Here is an 18,544-nt window from a genome sequence, read left to right as displayed (position 1 = left end):
CTATTAGACAAGTGCCACCTAGTTCCTGACAAGTAGTAAGAGAAGTTGGTCAGAGTTAAATCTTGGGCAGAACAGGCTTTTTGTTCAGTTAAAGGTTTTAAAAATATAAAAGCCATGAAGGTTTTCCCTATGTAACAGTAGAGCAGTCTTCATAAATTATAACATGGTATCAGTGGCGAAGCTAGACCTTTTTTGCCTTACTCAGGAAAAACTTGCCTTAGCCCACCCTATCGTTTCGTCCTCAAATCTAATATTCTTCCTTTTTTTTTTACACAAGCAATGGGAGGATGGGTGCTGTACACTAATGAATAGGCTCAAATGGGCTTTGGACATCGAGCGCAACCTTCCGGCAGGAATCTCTAACCTCTGATTGGTGGGTGGGCGTCTCCTGTTTGACAAAACCAAAAAGGCAGCACGAGCGCACCTAACACAGTTTCTGCTGTTTCGTCTGTCAAAGAGGCTAGCTAGTCTTTATCAGAAAATCGACGATTTTCAGCTGTGTTATAACATGACCAGGTAATAATTCATTTTTAAATCTTGACATAATCTGTCAGATGTCTATTAAATGACAGTTGACCACAAGGTGATTCTATCTATGCGTCCCCCCGAAAAGTCAGAACCTAGAATTGCCCCTGCATGGCATTAATAGAATAGCCTGTATATACTGAGACACAGCCTTAACACACTAGACATCGTTATAAACGGACAATGCCTTGTTACACATAGTATTCGCGCAATATTACAAATCTGGTATATAAATATTGATATACCATATTTTTATTGTATCTTCCGTTACATTTGCAAAAGTTCCAAATAATAAATACGCATGCAGGGGCTGAGCATAGACTTATCGCCCCCTTTCTGCCATTGGGTGGGGTTGTTCGTCCACTTTGATGGATGCAGACTGAAAGGACACTCAATAACGGCTTGGCGGCTTGTTTATTTTCTATGTAACGATTCCGTCGCAGATCGGCAACGAGTCTGGCTGACAATAGGATTGGTATAAAAAGTATATTCAAATATTTATGAATTTCTTTAAAGAAAGTTCATACAGTTAGTTTTAATTCAATTATAACTTATCAGAGAAATCATTTTGCCATTTTAAAATTCAGTGGGTAGCCTACACATAATGTACAAGCCTACATAGGTTACTCTTAATTCCGCATTCAAATCAATCCAAGGTTCATCAATTGTCACTATTTAGGATATCACCATAACATAACTCTCAGGGTTACTTATCTGTAAATTCTGCTTTGTGTTTGGAATGTCAGCTGGCCTGGTCCTACCCATTCTCACCTCTGACAGACAGCAGACCAATTTACGCTGTTCGTACTGCGCAGTAACTTCCCGTAATGGAGCTTCTGCTAGGGATTTGTTTTTTTTTACTTTCAATTTAATTAAATTTCAATTTTATTTGTATAGCCCTTATTCAAAGGTACTGACTCAAAGGGCTTAACAGGCCAACTATTTAGCATATATTTAGAGTATTAGTATTATGTAGTTGAGTATTCTCTTATTCTGTAGTAGGCCTATTCTGTAGTATTCTGTAATTTAGTATCTGTATTCTAATCCAACCGACTCTACTGCACCTACTCTATTCAACTGTACTGTATTTCCTCTATTCCACTCTATAATCTATTCTACTGTACTGTTTTTCCTCTCTATTCCACTCTATAATCTATTCTACTGTACTGTATTTCCTCTCTATTCCACTCTAATCTATTCTACTGTACTGTATTTCCTCTCTATTCCACTCTAATCTATTCTACTGTACTGTATTTCCTCTCTATTCCACTTTATAATCTATTCTACTGTACTGTATTTCCTCTCTATTCAACTCTATAATCGATTGTACTGTACTGTATTTCCTCTCTATTCCACTCTATAATCTACTGTACTGTATTTCCTCTCTATTCCACTCTATAATCGATTCTACTGTACTGTATTTCCTCTCTATTCCACTCTATTCTACTGTACTGTATTTCCTCTATTCCACTCTATAATCTACTGTACTGTATTTCCTCTCTATTCCACTCTATAATCGATTCTACTGTACTGTATTTCCTCTATTCCACTCTATAATCGATTCTACTGTACTGTATTTTCTCTCTATTCCACTCTATAATCTACTGTACTGTATTTCCTCTCTATTCCACTCTATAATCTAATCTACTGTACTGTATTTCCTCTCTATTCCACTGTACTGTATTTCCTCTATTCCACTCTATAATCTACTGTACTGTATTTCCTCTCTATTCCACTCTATAATCGATTCTACTGTACTGTATTTCCTCTATTCCACTCTATGATTGATTCTACTGTACGGTATTTCCTCTCTATTCCACTCTATAATCTACTGTACTGTATTTCCTCTATTCCACTCTATAATCGGTTCTACTCTACGGTATTTCCTCTCTATTCCACTATAATCTATTCTACTCGTGGCACCTGTTACATTCCTCCCCTAAGCAACCGGCTGCTGGTGGACTCAGCTATCTAGTGGTGGAACAGGGTAAATACATTATAGTATTGTAGAAATAAAACTTGTAAATATTCCATCAAAGCTTGATTAGGGGTTCCTCCTACCCAACTAACTTAACTTACCCCAACTCTAGTCTTACTCTACTAACACCTTATCCTTACTCTACTATAAAACTAAGCCCACGGGCTTGGAAGGTTCATGTGTATTTATTCTACAACAATTATATGAATAACAATATATATTTGGGCGCTCACACACACACACACACACACACACACACACACACACACACACACACACACACACACACACACACACACACACACGCACGCACACACACACACACACACACACACACACGCGCACACACACAATTTCCATGCAACTACGACGGAAGTACCCTGGTTGAAAATTAACCAGTATCTCCAGTATCAGTTCGGACCGTACCAACTGGACCACAGGGGGATCCGTTTAAGATCAAATAGTATTGCAGAGAGATGGAACCCACAACGCCACATAATACAAAAAATAAAAGTTCAAATCGACGGTAAATGATTCGTTTTTGAGGGAAAATATTGATTAACTATATCAATTTAACTTGTGAGCGTTAAAACAGAAACAGACACCACCCACCAGTCCGTGTTTGGCGACCCGTCCCTCCAGCCTCACCTTGACGCAACGCGCCTTGCGTAACACCTCGATACCTGGCTGAAGAACGGGAACACGGGAGTAACTGTAGATGTCGATTAATGTTTCATCGATGAGTTTTTTGTTTGCGCAGATATATAATTTAAATATCGATGGAAACTTCGAAACAACGGATGAAAATGTTTTGGACTTTGTTTGTGGCCGTTGTACTGGCAACAGGTAGGCCCGGGGCCTGGGTGCGTCCTCTTCCGTGTGTTGATCACTTCTGCTGTCTTTGCGTCAATCGTACACCAATCTCTGCTCTTAATGTGTAGGTCCTGTTATTCTACAACATTTCTCCAGATATCCATGATTATCCCCATTCTTGTGGGAAACCTTTCGGTCGAAACGCTCTTGTGTTTTACCTGAACCGAAGGGCCCCTCTATTGAGCAACTATCCTCGTACACACGTACTACATAAACAACATTTTTGATTACATTTAAAGAATTAAAACTAAGTAGGCTATACATTTTCTATTTTCTACGTATGTTTAGCTTTTAAAATATCTCCGAATCATAGCCTACTTTAAATGTTAAAGTAACGAGTCATGTTTTCATTACTATATATTCGTATTTATTGTTAGTTTTTTTGAGAATCGTTCAGCTATTTTATGTAGCCTAAACAACCGGTAGGCTGCTGTATATATTCCTAACCTTTTAATCATTTGGCAAATTGAAAAACTTGATGTCGATCCAGAGTTCGGGTTATCCATGGTCAGAATGTATATATCACAAGTTAAAACTTTATGGGTTAAAAACACGGCAAGTGCAAGAGGCCAATTATATTTATATCAAATGGGCGTTGAGTCATATGGTAAAGTATAGTAAATAATAGACGGGTTATAAATAGCAGAGTTTCGTCCCAGACTGACCTGGTGATGATTCATACCCAGGTGGTTGTGACACTGATGTGTAACACTAATGTCTAACCATTGTGTTGTGGCTGTGGTGCGTCTGCAGGCTACACCGGGGCCATCTCGGTGCAGTGTCCCACCAAGCGCTACATCGCCATCCTCTTCCAGCCCGTGGTCCTGAACTGTAACTACCAGACCACCGCCTCCACCCAGCCCCCCGTGGTGACCTGGAAGTACAAGTCGTACTGCCGCGACCCCATCCAGGCGGCGCTGAGCCCCAACAGCGCGGAAAACCTCCTGAGCCAGAACAACCCCAACTACGACCCCAACATCGAGTGCGCCGACAGCCTGCGCACCATCCGTATCGTGGCGTCCAAGCAGGCCAACTCGGTCACGCTGGGCACAGAGTACCAGGGCCGCAAGATCAGCATCATCAACAGTAAGCACGCGTCACTTGACCACATGACTTAAGGCACAGTTATGGTTCGACGTCGAGGCAATGCGATGACAACGCAGACGCTTTGACGCAGTCGTGAACCTGTTTTAGTCCTGCTTCGGGTTTTAGTGAGCGGACACAGCCCTTGCTGCTGCGTCGCCTCGACGAAATGTTACAATTTTGGGAGGCGCGCACCAGGCCCTTCCTTGCGGTGGACGCAAGGAAGGTCCGCATGGTTCCGTGAACCCCCTTGCGTTGCCTCGACGTGGAGCTATAACTGAGCCTTGAGCATTCAGAACTTTGGAGTACAGCCGCGTTGCGCTGACTTTCGACGTCGGGCGAGCATACCCAGCCTCCAAACATATTTTTTTATGTCTTATTCTTCATAGGCTTAGGTGTGTTTGATTTCTGTTCCTGTTTGTTTCACGCCTACCTTCGATTGCCATGTGAGGGACAAATAAAGTGTTGATGTATTTTCTTCTGCTGAACCACCTGACAATCAGATGCAGACCTGAGCATCGGCCAGACGGCGTGGGGGGACAGCGGAGTCTACGTCTGCTCCGTCATCTCTGCCCAGGACCTGACGGGGAACAGTGAAGACTACACCGAGCTGATAGTACTAGGTACTACTCACTCACTCACTCACTCACACACAGATACTGATGGTATCGGACATCTCAGCACTGAGTCACTCACTCACTCACTCACTCACTCACTCACTCACTCACTCACTCACTCACTCACTCACTCACTCACTCACTCACTCACTCACTCACTCACTCACTCACATACACACAGATACTGATGGTACTGGACTACTTGAAACTCACTCACGACTCACTCATACAGATACTGGTGGTACTGGACTACTTGGCACTTCAGAGAGAGAGTACTGATAAACTAGGTTATTATCATAGAAGTGATGAAATGCATTAACTAAGTCAAGTAAATGCCATGCAAGTATCTGGCAGACTAGCATGGATTAGTAGATGGAAATCCCAGCAGTGAGAGTTTGGTATCGGCTAGAGCGGCAACAGAGATTAGAGCGGACCAGGAAGGGGGTTGGAGGTCATTTAAAAGTAATTGATACTTTATCTTCTTTCACAGAGAGAAAGTCAAACACTACCGACCTCCTGCCTGGCATTGACTTACTGGTCATGGAAGGTAGTACTAGCTCTGTTTGTAGTATTGTTTTAGTGAAAGCTAGTACAAGCAATTTCTTTTAGTATTACTGCTGTGGGAGGTAGAACTTGCTCTGTTTTTGAGTATTGCTGGTCTAGTACATAAGATAAATACTGCTACGGAAGACGTTACCAGCCATGTTTTTGAAGTATTATGTATTATTAGTCTGCTGTTGGAAGTATTAATAGCGTTGTTTGTTTTGCAGTACATGTAGTATAGAAAGTGCTGGTCTAGTACATGTATTACTTGTATGCCAGGTAGTACTAGCTCTTTTTAGTATTTTAACTGCTAACCAAGGTTGTTCCAGCCTAGTTTTTCGATTAGTGTAGGTTGACCCTCGTATTCTGAAAGGTCTTTTAATTAGAACACACTACATGCTATTCAGGTGTAAACATTAAGCTATTTGCTAAACAGTGGCTAAATGGTTTGCTAAGTAATAAATGCTTTACTTGGTGCTAAGCAGTTAGCGGGGTGTATGGCACTTAGCTTTGTGTACGTCCTTGGCTACGTGTACGTTTTTAGCTAGGTGCTTGCCAGTTAGCACGTTGTATGTTGGTTGGCTAGGTGCTATAAAGTGAGACAGGTGTATGCTGGTTAGCTTGGTGTGATAAATCCACCTCAACCACAGTAGAGCAATGGTTTTAACTGGTGCTTGCTCCCCTGATGGAAATGAAACCAGTAACGTCACCCCACAAAAGTATTTTACCGTTGACCATTGAGTCTAGGTTAGGCTATTAGTGGACTATAGCCTACCTACTGTCTATGTTACGTACAGAGCCACACACAATGACCGTAAAGAGCTTTATAAGGACAAAAACAAGAAGTTCGGTTGTGGAGAGGCAAGCACAGACAACTCTCCAATATTGTGAATTTGGGCGGCTGTACCAATTCTTTTTTTTGTGTGTGTGTGTGTGTGTGTGTGTGTGTGTGTGTGTGTGTGTGTGTGTGTGTGTGTGTGTGTGTGTGTGTGTGGAAGGAACAGAAGGGGAGAGGAGGAAGAAAGAGTTTATGAGGGTTCACAAGTCTGCAATAAAAAAATATGTTGTATCTAATATCTAATTTACTGGTTCATCACTAAATTGCATATTTGATCAATCGTTCAGTGATTTTAATCCTTTGTTCAATCTCAAAATGTGTTTTAAAATTGGGGTTCAGGCAACAAAAATGTATTTATTTTCTCGGGGGTGGATCGCCTGGACCCCCCTACTTACCTTCAGAGGCTCAGCCTCAAGGTTTAATGCAAGTCCTCTTTCTCTTCAGTTCTTATCTTTGAGAATACTAAGAAACAATGGTAACAAAGGGCCTTTCAACAAACTTGTTTCTGCTTTCCTATGCGAACAAACAGAAGGTTTTTGCTCAGCTGCTAGCAACAGAGTAATGGCTACTGCAGAGCTAATTTATGTTAGCGGGTGCTAAACCTGTCAGTCCAGTTTCCTCCCCTGGAGCCTATCTGCTAAGGCACTGGTGTCACCATGTGGAATAGGTAGCCTAGCTTTACTGTTAGCAATGGTCAAAGGAAGGTATAAGCTTCCAGCAGGCTACTAATAACGCTAATAAGGAGAAAATATGGACAATCCATCGCAGAAGATCCGATTTAACTTTGGTTTGTTGGCTGGTCACAAGTATATTGTGACTCTCTCACAACACTCCCAATTCAAATACCCCTTCCTACGGTCTTTATTCCACCTCTAACATTAACCATTATTTTTTAGTAAACTAAAGACCACAGTGAAATGAAACTATTTGCATGAATGCAAATACTAATATATAAAATGTTACAGCAAGGCGATTGAAAATATAATAAACTATACATCAACTTGGGCATATCGTGCAGTGTGTGAGGGTTTGGAGGTAATGGAGGTGTTTCTGTGTTCCAGACTGGCTGCTGGTGGTGCTGGTGGTGTTTGGGTTCCTCCTGCTGATTCTACTCATTGGGATCTGCTGGTGTCAGTGTTGCCCACACACCTGCTGCTGCTACGTCAGCTGCCCCTGCTGCCCTGATCGATGCTGCTGCCCCCGTGCATGTGAGTACTTCACACCCATCTCCACGTATAATACTACTGGTATAGGAGGTAGTTCTAGTGTCTAGTACTTCTGGTTGGGAATGTATTGGTTGTGCCATCTTCATCGTCGTGTTGGATGTGGCCTTTATACTCTACTGTTGGATGTGGTCTTCATGCTCTAGTGTTGTATGTGGTCTTCATGCTCTGATGTTGGATGTGGTCTCATGTTGGATGTGGTCACATGCTCTAGTCTTGGATGTGACCTCTATGCTCTGAATTTGGATGTGATCTTCATGCTCTAGTGTTGGATGTGGTCTCATGCTCTAGGGTTGGATGTGGTCTTTATGCTCTAGGGTTGGATGTGGTCTTTATGCTCTAGGGTTGGATGTGGTCTCATGCTCTAGTGTTGGATGTGGTCTTCATGCTCTTGTGTTGGATGTGGTCTTCATGCTCTTGTGTAGGATGTGGTCTTCATGCTCTAGTATTGGATTTGGTCTTCATGCTCTAGTGTTGGATGTGGTCTTCATGCTCTAGTGTTGGATGTGGTCTTCATGCTCTAGCGTTGGATGTGGTCTTCATGCTCTAGCGTTGGATGTGGTCTTCATGCTCTAGCGTTGGATGTGGTCTTCATGCTCTAGCGTTGGATGTGGTCTTCATGCTCTAGTGTTGGATGTTTTCCTCATGCTCTGATATCGAATGTGTTCCCAGTGTACGAGGCTGGGAAGATGGTGAAGCGTGGGCCCCCCGGTCAGTACGCCCTGCCGGGCTACCCTCCCAGTCAGTACGCCCAGCCGGGCTACCCTCCCAGTATGTACGACCAGCCGACCTACGCTGCGGGGGGGCAGCCCGGCATGCCCATGCTGCCCATGCCCAACATGCATCCCCAGCAGCCGCACAACGGCTACGGCCGCGAGTACGACGGAGCCAGCTCGGGTGAGTCGGGGCCCCCCGGTGGGCCGGAGGGGACGGCGGGCCGTGTGTCACAGCTGAACCTGTTCTGCCCCTGTCTGGTTAGATTTAGGGCATTTAGCAGACACTTCTATCCAAAACAACTTACAGCATGTATATTTGTAATAAGAGTAGTGAAAAAATAAATCGCTGTCGGTGCAGTAAGGTTCATAGAACCAAGTGCCAAGCACTTGCAATAACTATGTTAACCCATTCCCCGTATACAACTTTAGAGTATAAATGTGGTCTTCATGCTCTAGTGTTGGATGTTTTCCTCATGCTCTGATATCGAATGTGTTCCCAGTGTGAGGGGCTGGGAAGACATAACTAAGTACTATGACTAAATACGACTTACAATAAGTGCATACGTTAAGTGCCAGGACGTACAACATGTAGTAGTGGTGGGACGTGGTGGCTATGTTTAATCACCGTATGGGAGGACTGGTTGGTCACTTCTAACGTGTGTGTGCTTATGTTTGTGCTTGTAGTGGGCCAGGGGTCTCAGGTCCCCCTCCTTCATGACCAGGACAGCGGACCTGACAACAGTAAGTACCTGCTATTCTAAAACGGAGTTCACCTGCTGCTTTAGAACTTAAGTCCACCAGTTGCGTTGAAACTATGTTTAATAGCTGGAAAAAATAAATGTGTGTGTGTGTCTCTCAGCACGCAGTGGATACCGCATCCAGGTGGATCCGGCTGGGAATGCCACACGGGCGATCTACTACATGGAGAGAGAGCTGGCCAACATGGACCCGAGCCGGCCCCAGAACAACAACCGCAGTCAGTATCCCCCACTTCACCCCATGCAGAGTGATGAATCTAGGAGATATGGCCAATAGTTACTAAGTTTGGTGAATATCTCTCTCTCTCTCTCTCTCTCTCTCTCTCTCTCGCTCTCTCTCGCTCTCTCTCGCTCTCTCTCTCTCTCTCTCTCTCTCTCTCTCTCGCTCTCTCTCTCTCAGTGGACGGTATGAGTGAGGTCAGCTCCCTGCACGATGGCCTTGACCCCAGGGGTCGTGGGGGTCGCCCTCAGCCGCCCCCCCTGGCCACGGTGTACGACCAGGACGAGGCCATGAGCACCATCAGCAGTGTATCCCAGCATGCCCAGCGGCGGGGAGACGGGGGCCGCGGGGGGGGGCGGGGCTACATGGATCCGAGGGGGCGGGCCCAGTCCATGGACAACCTGGACGCCCTCGACCGCCGCCGTCCCCGCGACGACTACCCACGTCACCATGACGACGGATCTAGAGGACACAGAGGGTAAGGCTAGCGGGGGGATGGAGAGACAGACGAGACACCTGTGATAATCTCTAAGAGACGTCAATCTACGACGAGCATCAGAGCTCAAAAGATGATTCGGAAAGGGTGTCTGTGTGTTGGTTCCAGATTTCTTGGTTTCAGGTGTGTTGGTGTGGGCGGTTGGGTATGTTTCTTAGTGACTAGTGAAGATGTTTGATTTTTTTTCTCAGGTATGGCATATTGTAGTCTCACAAATCAGACTTTAAATATTAAACCAATAATATCGCTTGAAGTGGGGATCTGTAAGCATGTAATTGGCTGCAACAACACAAACCTGGTCAGCAGTAGTAATCTTTAAAAAAGTATCAGTAAAAGTTACAAATCCACACTTCGTAGACTGGCCACTGTAGACATACACTTATTAAAATCCCTCTGTGAGACTTATAGCAGAAGTTCTGCTATAAAATAGGACTGCTGGATGTTATATTAGACATGGCAAGAGCTCAGACATGAAACTACTGCGTCTGGTTTATTTTTAAAACAGATCGGTTCATTCTGTTGTTTACAGTCTGTCTCTCTCTCTCCCTCCCTTCATCTCTCTCTGTCTCTCAATTCTGTCTCTCTCTCTCTCCCTCCCTTCACCTCTCTCTCTCTCTCTCTCTCTCTCTCTCCCTCCCTTCGTCTCTCCCCCGGTCTCCCCCTCTTTCTCGCTCCAGGTCGGACGATGGGTGGAGCAGTAGTGCGCGTGGTCACGACCGTGACGACGGTCGCCGTCGCCGTGACTACTCCCCGGACGGGCGCGGGAGGGGCGGGTCCTCTGACGCCGGCCGGGGCATGCAGGGGCGGCGCAGCCGTAGTCGTGACGACCTGATGGACCTGGAGCGCAGCGGCGGCGGGCGGGGCTACGACGACAGCATCCTGCGGGAGGCCATGGAGAGGAAGCGCCTCGGGGAGCAGCAGAGGGGGCGGAGCCGCGAGCACCTCAGCGACCGGCCCCCTCCCCCCCTCCCGCTCGCCCCCCCATCGGCCTTCCCCAATCGCCGTGACGACTTCCCCCACCCACCTCCCTACAGCGACGAGGAGAGCGTGAGCTCCTCCAAGAGGAGCAACCTGCGGAAGGTGAGGGGGGGAGGGGTAGAGGGAGGAGGAGGAGGGAGGGAGGAAGAGGAGGGAGGGAGGGAGGAAGAGGAGGAGGCGCAGCAGCAGCAGGGGGAGGAGGACGTTAACAGAACATGTTGTCATGTTACGATGACCCCACCATCATAACATGTTATGCGGTCAATCATCATAAATGTTATGATCGCTTCAGGTCTGACCAACATGACTGCAGTCCTACACTAATCCCTGCTAGCTGTGGTGTGGTGTTCGGTGTTTCCCTGTCTTATTTGTATGTAATATTATTGGTGTATTAAGCGGTTGTTTGTTGTTTGTCCCGCAGAACGGTGCTGTGAGCAGAGAGAGTCTGGTGGTGTAGACAACGACATCATCCTCTTGTCTTCCTGTAAATATCTTGTGTTTTCATCTCCTGACGGCTGCCGCCAGTGCCTTAATACTCCAGACTCCTGTTTAGCTGTTAGGTGAACGTTATGTGTCTGTCCTTAATGTGTTACGTTAGTCATGTCCGTTTACTTCATTCTTAGCATTCTGTAGAAAGCCAAGATCATAATTATAATCGATTTTATATAAGATATAAGTTCGTTTTTTTAATATTTTGTAAATAATTGTTTTAATTCGATAAGGATGTATGCGTGGGATTTTTCACCAGAGCTTTCAAATGTTTTGTAATCATAATGCAGATATCTTTTAAGTATAGTTAGTTTTTATGATGTTTATTATGGCTTATTTTGGTTGTACAGTCTGATGTTTGTTGTATGCATTTAATGTACGAGTAAATGAGATGTACATTTTCCAATAAATCTTTTATAAACTAGAAAACTTGATTTGTAGCGATTTTAGAACACTAGATGGCGCCAACGCAGACATACACTCTTCTGTGCGTTTAGAATAACACAACCGCTGCCATTCTCCATCACTAAAGAACTAGGACTTATACTACTGCCACTACTTCTACTGTGGGTTTGTTTGCTGAATATCAGTTTTCAAGGGAAACCTTCAGTTTATTTTTATCTTACTAATACCTGGTATAAATAATGTATTTTGACATGGTTGTTCTTAAGTCCTGTATTCTATTCTACAATATATTTATATAATCCATAGTTTCTATATTATACGCAGACAAAATGCCACACTGCCTCTGTCAGAATCCAAGCCATATACTGGAGGACAAAGTATTTTATCAGTCTAACCAAGTCTTCCGCACGTAGGCAGGTTTGATCGGAGAGTGACGATATTAAAATAAACGTGTTTTATTTTACGTGTTTTTAAACCTCTTGCTGACTTTCTTCCAGAGTAGTCTGTCTTACTCAGAGACGAGGAGAGATGGAGCGAGAGGCGGAGAGATGGAGCGAGAGAAGGTGGGAAAGAAGAGGGCTCAATGTCTGACTCAGGGAGATGGAAACGAGGAGGGACGAGGACGGAGTGAGAAAGCGAGAGAGTGTGATAAAGAGCAGGAGGGGGGAGGGACGGAGCGCCAGGGACACCGGGCGGGGGAGGGACAGACGAGAGGGACAGAGTGGGAAGGAGGGATGTTGAGATAAATAGAGGGGCAGCAGATGAAGAGGGTGGTCATCGCTGAAGCTCACATTTGGAACCGGCTGATCCATGTACACTACCTCAACTAGTTCTACTACAAGGTTAGTTCTTCTTTACCATCTCAACTAGTAGTACTACCAGGTTAGGGCTCCTTTACCATCTCAACCACTAGAACTATTATCAGGTTAGTGCTTATTGACCACCTGAACTTCTAGATCTATTATCAGGTTAGTGCTTATTCACCACTTAATTTAGTACTACTAATACTAACAAGTAAGTGCTTATTTACCACTTCAACTACCAGTTACCAGCCTAGTATTTGGTACCTAATTTGAAATTGTTTACAGTAGTCATTCATGCTGTCTAAAGTTTGTAAATGTAACAATACCTTTTCAATATTTTTGTTTTCTGCCAAACTTCTGTGGTCCTTTAAAAATACCTAAATATATCTCTGCCTTTACAAATCCCTGCTTTTAGAAATCGACCCTTACACATCTCGACTTTTAGATCTATTGCTCTGCATCTCTTCACTTTTAGATCCATAGCTCTACATACGGCTACTTTTGCATATCAATACTTTGCGATCGATTTCCTGAGGTGAACTCCCATGGTGTGTATAAATGTGTTGAGTGGTTTCTTCCTGTAAAAATAGGAGTCAGATCTCTGGGTGACCAGCTGGGTGTGTGGTTGGCAGCGGCAGTCCCCATATGTCCATCAGTAGGGCGCTGGCGTCAGCGGCCCCTGTGGAATATGAGGGCATTCTACTCTCACACATTCACCAAAGTAGAAATGAGGCCTTGGGATTTGACCAGACCATAGGATGGTCGAATACCTACATACATCATGTTTTTGTTTTGGTCTTGTGGTGAAAAGTTGTCGTCGTTTCAATTTTTTTTTTTTTCTTGCTATCATTGCCCCCCCCCGCCCTGTAGACGTTTGTGTGTGTGTTTGTGTGTTTACCACAGGAAGTTAAGTTGGCTAACAGCAGTGGAGAGAGAGATAGAAATAGAGAGACAGAGCAAGTGATAGTGTTAGAGAGAGATATCGAGAGGCAGAGAGAGTGAGTGATGGAGAGAGAGTGATAAAGACAGCAATTTTGGGTTTGAGTGATGGAGAGAGTAAATGGATTGCATTTATATAATGCTTAACCTGTGATCCCTCAAAGTGCACAATTCTTGCCTCACACTCGTCCATTAATCGAAACATTCCTAAATCCGCCAGCTAGGAAACCTAGCTAGGAGGAGCTGGGGATCGAACCAACAACCTACCGGTTGTCAGACAACTGTTCTAGAGAGCAGTAGAGGGACAGAGAGGGAGAAAGAGAGAGTGATGGAGAGACAGAGAGAGATCGATGGAGCGAGCGAGAGTGAAAGAGGGACATAGTGACAGAGAGAGAGAGTGATAGAGAGACATTGAGTGACAGAGGGAGAGTTGTATTCAAAGTCTGCTATGGATCAGTGTGCTGCCGTGTCACCCTCTTCTAGACAATGACTGCTGTGTGTGTGTGTGTGTGTGTGTGTGTGTGTGTGTGTTTGTGCATCTGTGTATAATATTAGTTGTCTGTGGTATAATGTAATCGTGTAATATCATTTCAAGTGCTGATCGCTGTTGGTGATAACCTGGGGTTAGGCCCACTTTGATGAAGGGGGCCGGGGGACAGGCTATTTACATAGCTAGAACTACAGGGCTACAGCTACAGGACCAGGCTAGCCAATAGCTACAGTTACAGGACCAGGCTAGCCAAAAGCTAAAGTTACAGGACCAGGCTATCCAAAAGCTACATTTACAGGACCAGGAGAGCTACACGGCTACACTTACAGGACCAGGCTAGCTACATGGCTACAGGATCAGGCTAGCTACATGGCTACAGGATCAGGCTAGCTATTGGGCTACAGGATAGGGCTAGCAGCTACAAGGCTACAGCTTCAGGATTAGGTTAGCTACACGGCTACAGCTAGGATCAGGCTGGCTACAAGGCTACAGCACCAGGCTAGATACACAGATACAGCTACAGGAGAAGTGTTACATTTCACTCACTTGTGATTAACAGCTGAGATGGACTTCCCGAACCAATCAGGGATGAGATGCCCCGATTGGTCTAAACGAGCCGGGAGCGGTCCAAACTCTATATCGGCTCTTTCAGAGGCCGTCGTAGTCGGCTCCAAACCGATATTCGTACAGCGCATTTAAATTACTATAGCTACACTGGAATAATAAAACATGGCCTTAATCTCACCTACAGTGGTAGTGGCATTGGGACGGTTCCGAGAATGCAATGTGGGTGTAGACGGAGTTAGCACCCTGAACCCCAGCATTGAGGACTAGAATATGTGGGCTGCTACTACAGGGAGCTGCAGCGTGGTCCATCATTTGCTCGCTTACGTTGGTAGAATACCAGTTGTTATGCAGCCGCATTCTCAATCAAGGAATGAGGTTCAGCAGCAGAAGACCGCTAAACCAGTAGAGCACCAACAGCCACTAGGGTCAGTGGTAATTGGCAGTAGTCCAGGGTTAGGGTTGGTAACATCCTTGTAGCCTAGCCAGTAGGACGTGATCCTATTCTAGGGTTAGGGTTAGTAACAACCTGGTAGCCTAGTTAGAAGGCAGTAGTTTAGGGTTAGGGTCAGCAGCATGCTGGTAGCCCAGTTAGTAGGCAGTAGTCCAGGGTTAGGGTCAGCAGCATGCTGGTAGCCCAGCCAGTATAGTTTGGCAGAAGTCCAGCAGTGAGATGACCAGAGCCTAGACCAGGAGCTGGGCTGAGAGTTTGGTAAGAACTTTGGTAAGAAATTTGATCATCAGATTCTAGCAGACTTGGTTGGAACTAATGTTGACGAATCAGATGTAGGAGGTGAAGCATAGTCTTGGCCAGATCCAGCCAAAGGTAGTGTGCCTTCATCCAGATTCCAGATGTCTAAGGCATAACTGTATCATAGGCATAACTGTAGCAGGAGAAGCCATGGACAGAGTGGTATGACCAATCACATATAGGCCAGAGAGGGAACACTCTACCCACCTTTAGGACCAGGAAGGTAGGAATCAACCATCTATAGGACAGAGAGATAGGACTGTAACCCCATATAGGATAGAGACGTAGGACTGTAACCACCTATAGGACAGAGAGGTAAACCACCCTGTAGAAGCAGAGAGGTAGCTCAGAGCGGTTTGAAAGGATTGTGGGGTTCACGCTTTCGAAGGCTGCCAACAGGTCAAGCCTTGAGAAGCCTTGATGAGAACTGATGACCAGCTGGCTGCTCTTGGGGACCATAGGGCTCCCATAGTGCTCAGTAAGGCGCTCTCAGTATAGTCACCCCAAGCTAGCTGGGACCCAGGCTAGCTACAGGCTAGCTGGGACCAAGGCTAGCCACAATCTAGCTGGAACCCAGGCTAAGTAGAGGCTAGCTAACGGCTAGAATCGGCTATCTATAAGCTAGCTTGGAGCGCAGGCTGGCCACAGGCTAACTTGGAGACCAAGCCGGAGTAGGCTAGACCAGGCTAGCTGGACGCTCCCTCAGGAAGGTGTCAACACAGGGGGTCATTGTCTCCATGGGCTGGGGGTGAGGGTAGGGGTGTTTATGAATGGCCGAGCATCAGCATGCGTCTCCTGAACAATGCTGCTTCACTGGGGCGCGGGGATGGATGGATGGAGGGAGGGAGGGCGGGGTGTGATGCAGCGTGTTCGGGGCTTGGTACCGCCTGTAGCGACGGAGCTGGCGACACTGGCACTCTGACCCCTAGGGAGAGAGAGCGAGAGAGAGAGAGAGACACCGGGTTGAGACACAAACAGAGAGAGATAGAGACCGGCTGATCGAGCTTCCATCAGACAGGTGAGGGCTGACAATTATTAGTATTATTGCTGTACTTAATTCTCTGTTACTGTTATAAGTAGTTTTCATTGGAGTTAATTTTTTTTTGGAGTGTTATTAGAAGTAGTAGTATGGTGTTATAGTTGATATTAGGTAGTTACTATTAGTAGTTGGTGTTAGTTAGTACTTGTTAATAATAAACTATGTTTACACTAAACTAGGGTTTTAACCCTTACCTGGTCTTATATTTTTAGTGGTGAGTCTATTGAAGCAAATTAGTATAGAAAGTTTTCACATTACTATTAGTATTAGTAGTATTAGTAGTAGTGCTGAATAAGACGTTTTTGTGTGTATGAATACGAAGGATTGTTTTTGCCAGCCTGGTTGCTGTGGTAGCAGATGTTCTGACAAAGTTACTAGAGTTTAATAATTTTAATCTGATGAGTAATAAGAGCGTGTGTGTGTGTGTGTGTGTGTGTGTGTGTGTGTGTGTGTGTGTGTGTATCTCGTCATCACAAGTTCATCAAACCATGACAACGGATATCCTGTACTTTAAATATACCAGTCGATACTATCCATACACATCATAATGATTGCACATAATATATTAAACATATACGGTATAAGGTCGCCAGAGCAGGTGGATGTGGATCGGCGCCAGTGTTGGGGAGATCCTCTCTGGCGCCCCCTGCTGCCCAATCAGAAGATGACCTGTGGCTCACCATCAATCACCGTCAATCACAGCTTCCTCCTAGAAAAAAACCCACAAACCGTTACAACGTTTTGTTAACATGTTAATTCGGAAAAGAAGGCTATTCATTCATATTATCACACATCAACACTTATCCATGCATAAATATTGTTACAGTGTTATAGAAAAAACATGTTCACATAACAAATAGTAAATTATCTTTTTGCTGATTGTAATAACAGTGAAAAAGGATACTTTATAGGCATAATATAATGTAACAACCATTAACAATTACCCTACTAAGTACTAGTGGACAGATTCTGTCTACTACTCTAAATTTATACATTTTATTTATAGCGTTTTTCTCAAAAAACACTACAATGAGTTAAATAAAATACATTACAAGTACAAATTATATTATTCAGGATAGACCAACAATGAAAAATAGAATACTATCCATACTGGTTTACAATTACTATGCAGGTATTCTACAAAGTACAATGTGTATGATGTACGCACACGCACACACTAACACATACACACAGTATTGGTGTGTGGGTGTCATATGTGGCAATGCATGTTTGTATATTTGTATGTATGTGTACATGCCAGTGTGTGTGTGTGTGTGTGTGTGTGTGTGTGTGTGTGTATCTTTGCAAGCTTGGTTTCTGCTCATCAGTGTGCCATCTGGTCAGGCTGAGTATTATTGTGTGTGTGTGTGTGTGTGTGTGTGTGTCAGTAGAACACAAGCTGTGACAGGATCTGTTCTGCAAACATTCCTCTGCTCATTCCTCTCTCTCTCTCTCTCTCTCTCTCTCTCTCTCTCTCTCTCTCTCTCTCTCTCTCTTTCTCTCTCTCTCTCTCGCTCTCTCTCTCTCTGTCTCTCTCACTCACAATGGCCGCCGTTGTCTGTAAACAGGCAGATCTTTATTTTTTGTTCTTCTCAACGTTCTCCGTGATCTTAACACAAATATTCTCCTTGGCACAGTTGTCTGTTTGTCTGGCGTCTGTGTGATTTAAATAAAGGTTAAATCTGGCATCTCTGATGTGCGTCATGGAACACGTCAATATGTAATGAACATGATGACTCCATTAAGTCTTCTCACACAAACCCTCTTGTCATCTGAACATTGATCATGATGAGGTTGGCTAACCCCTTACTGCTCTGTAGTCAGTGACTACTAGTCACTGGTCTAACCCCTACCTGCTCTTTAAAGTCCTGTCTCTTTATTCACTGTCTAATCCAAAGCTGCTCCTCAAATGACAATTTACTCTTAGAAAGAATTAGGGAAACAAGTTATTTAGGCAAATTATATTGGTAACCGATGTTTTAATGAAGCCAGGATGGGCGGTTACGATGGCTTGTCCTTTAATGACCTGTCTCTGTACTCACTGTCTAACCCCTACCTGCTCCTCAATTAGCTGTATCTGTATCTACTGTATGACCCCTACCTGCTCCTTAATGACCTGTCTCCGTATTCACTGTCTAACCCCTACCTGCTCCTTAATGACCCGTCTCTGTATTCACTGTCTAACGCCTACCTGCTCCTTAATGACCTGTCTCCGT

General features: G+C 44.7%; 1 protein-coding gene across 2 annotated transcripts; it reads left to right on the top strand.

The window, feature by feature from the left end:
* The first annotated feature begins 3,163 nt into the window (after positions 1-3,163).
* lsr (lipolysis stimulated lipoprotein receptor) lies at positions 3,164-11,800 on the top strand. 2 transcript variants are annotated; one of them, XM_079754010.1, is made up of 11 exons: positions 3,164-3,349; positions 4,130-4,462; positions 4,963-5,082; positions 5,567-5,623; positions 7,519-7,665; positions 8,353-8,577; positions 9,081-9,137; positions 9,256-9,372; positions 9,555-9,852; positions 10,548-10,950; positions 11,270-11,800. In XM_079754010.1, exons 1-11 carry the CDS (start codon positions 3,283-3,285, stop codon positions 11,303-11,305), a joined length of 1,860 nt encoding a protein of 619 aa, XP_079610136.1. In that variant the 5' UTR covers positions 3,164-3,282; the 3' UTR covers positions 11,306-11,800. The 2 variants fall into 2 exon arrangements, with proteins under 2 accessions (XP_079610136.1, XP_079610137.1); XM_079754011.1 differs by lacking the exon at positions 5,567-5,623 and having other exon boundaries at positions 11,270-11,799.
* Positions 11,801-18,544: the final 6,744 nt, after the last annotated feature.

Source organism: Pollachius pollachius (assembly GCF_949987615.1).
Source record: "Pollachius pollachius genome assembly, chromosome: 1".
NCBI classification, from domain to species: domain Eukaryota; kingdom Metazoa; phylum Chordata; class Actinopteri; order Gadiformes; family Gadidae; genus Pollachius; species Pollachius pollachius.
Note: the sequence above shows the minus strand (reverse complement) of the source record. Positions and strands in the feature narration are given on the sequence as shown.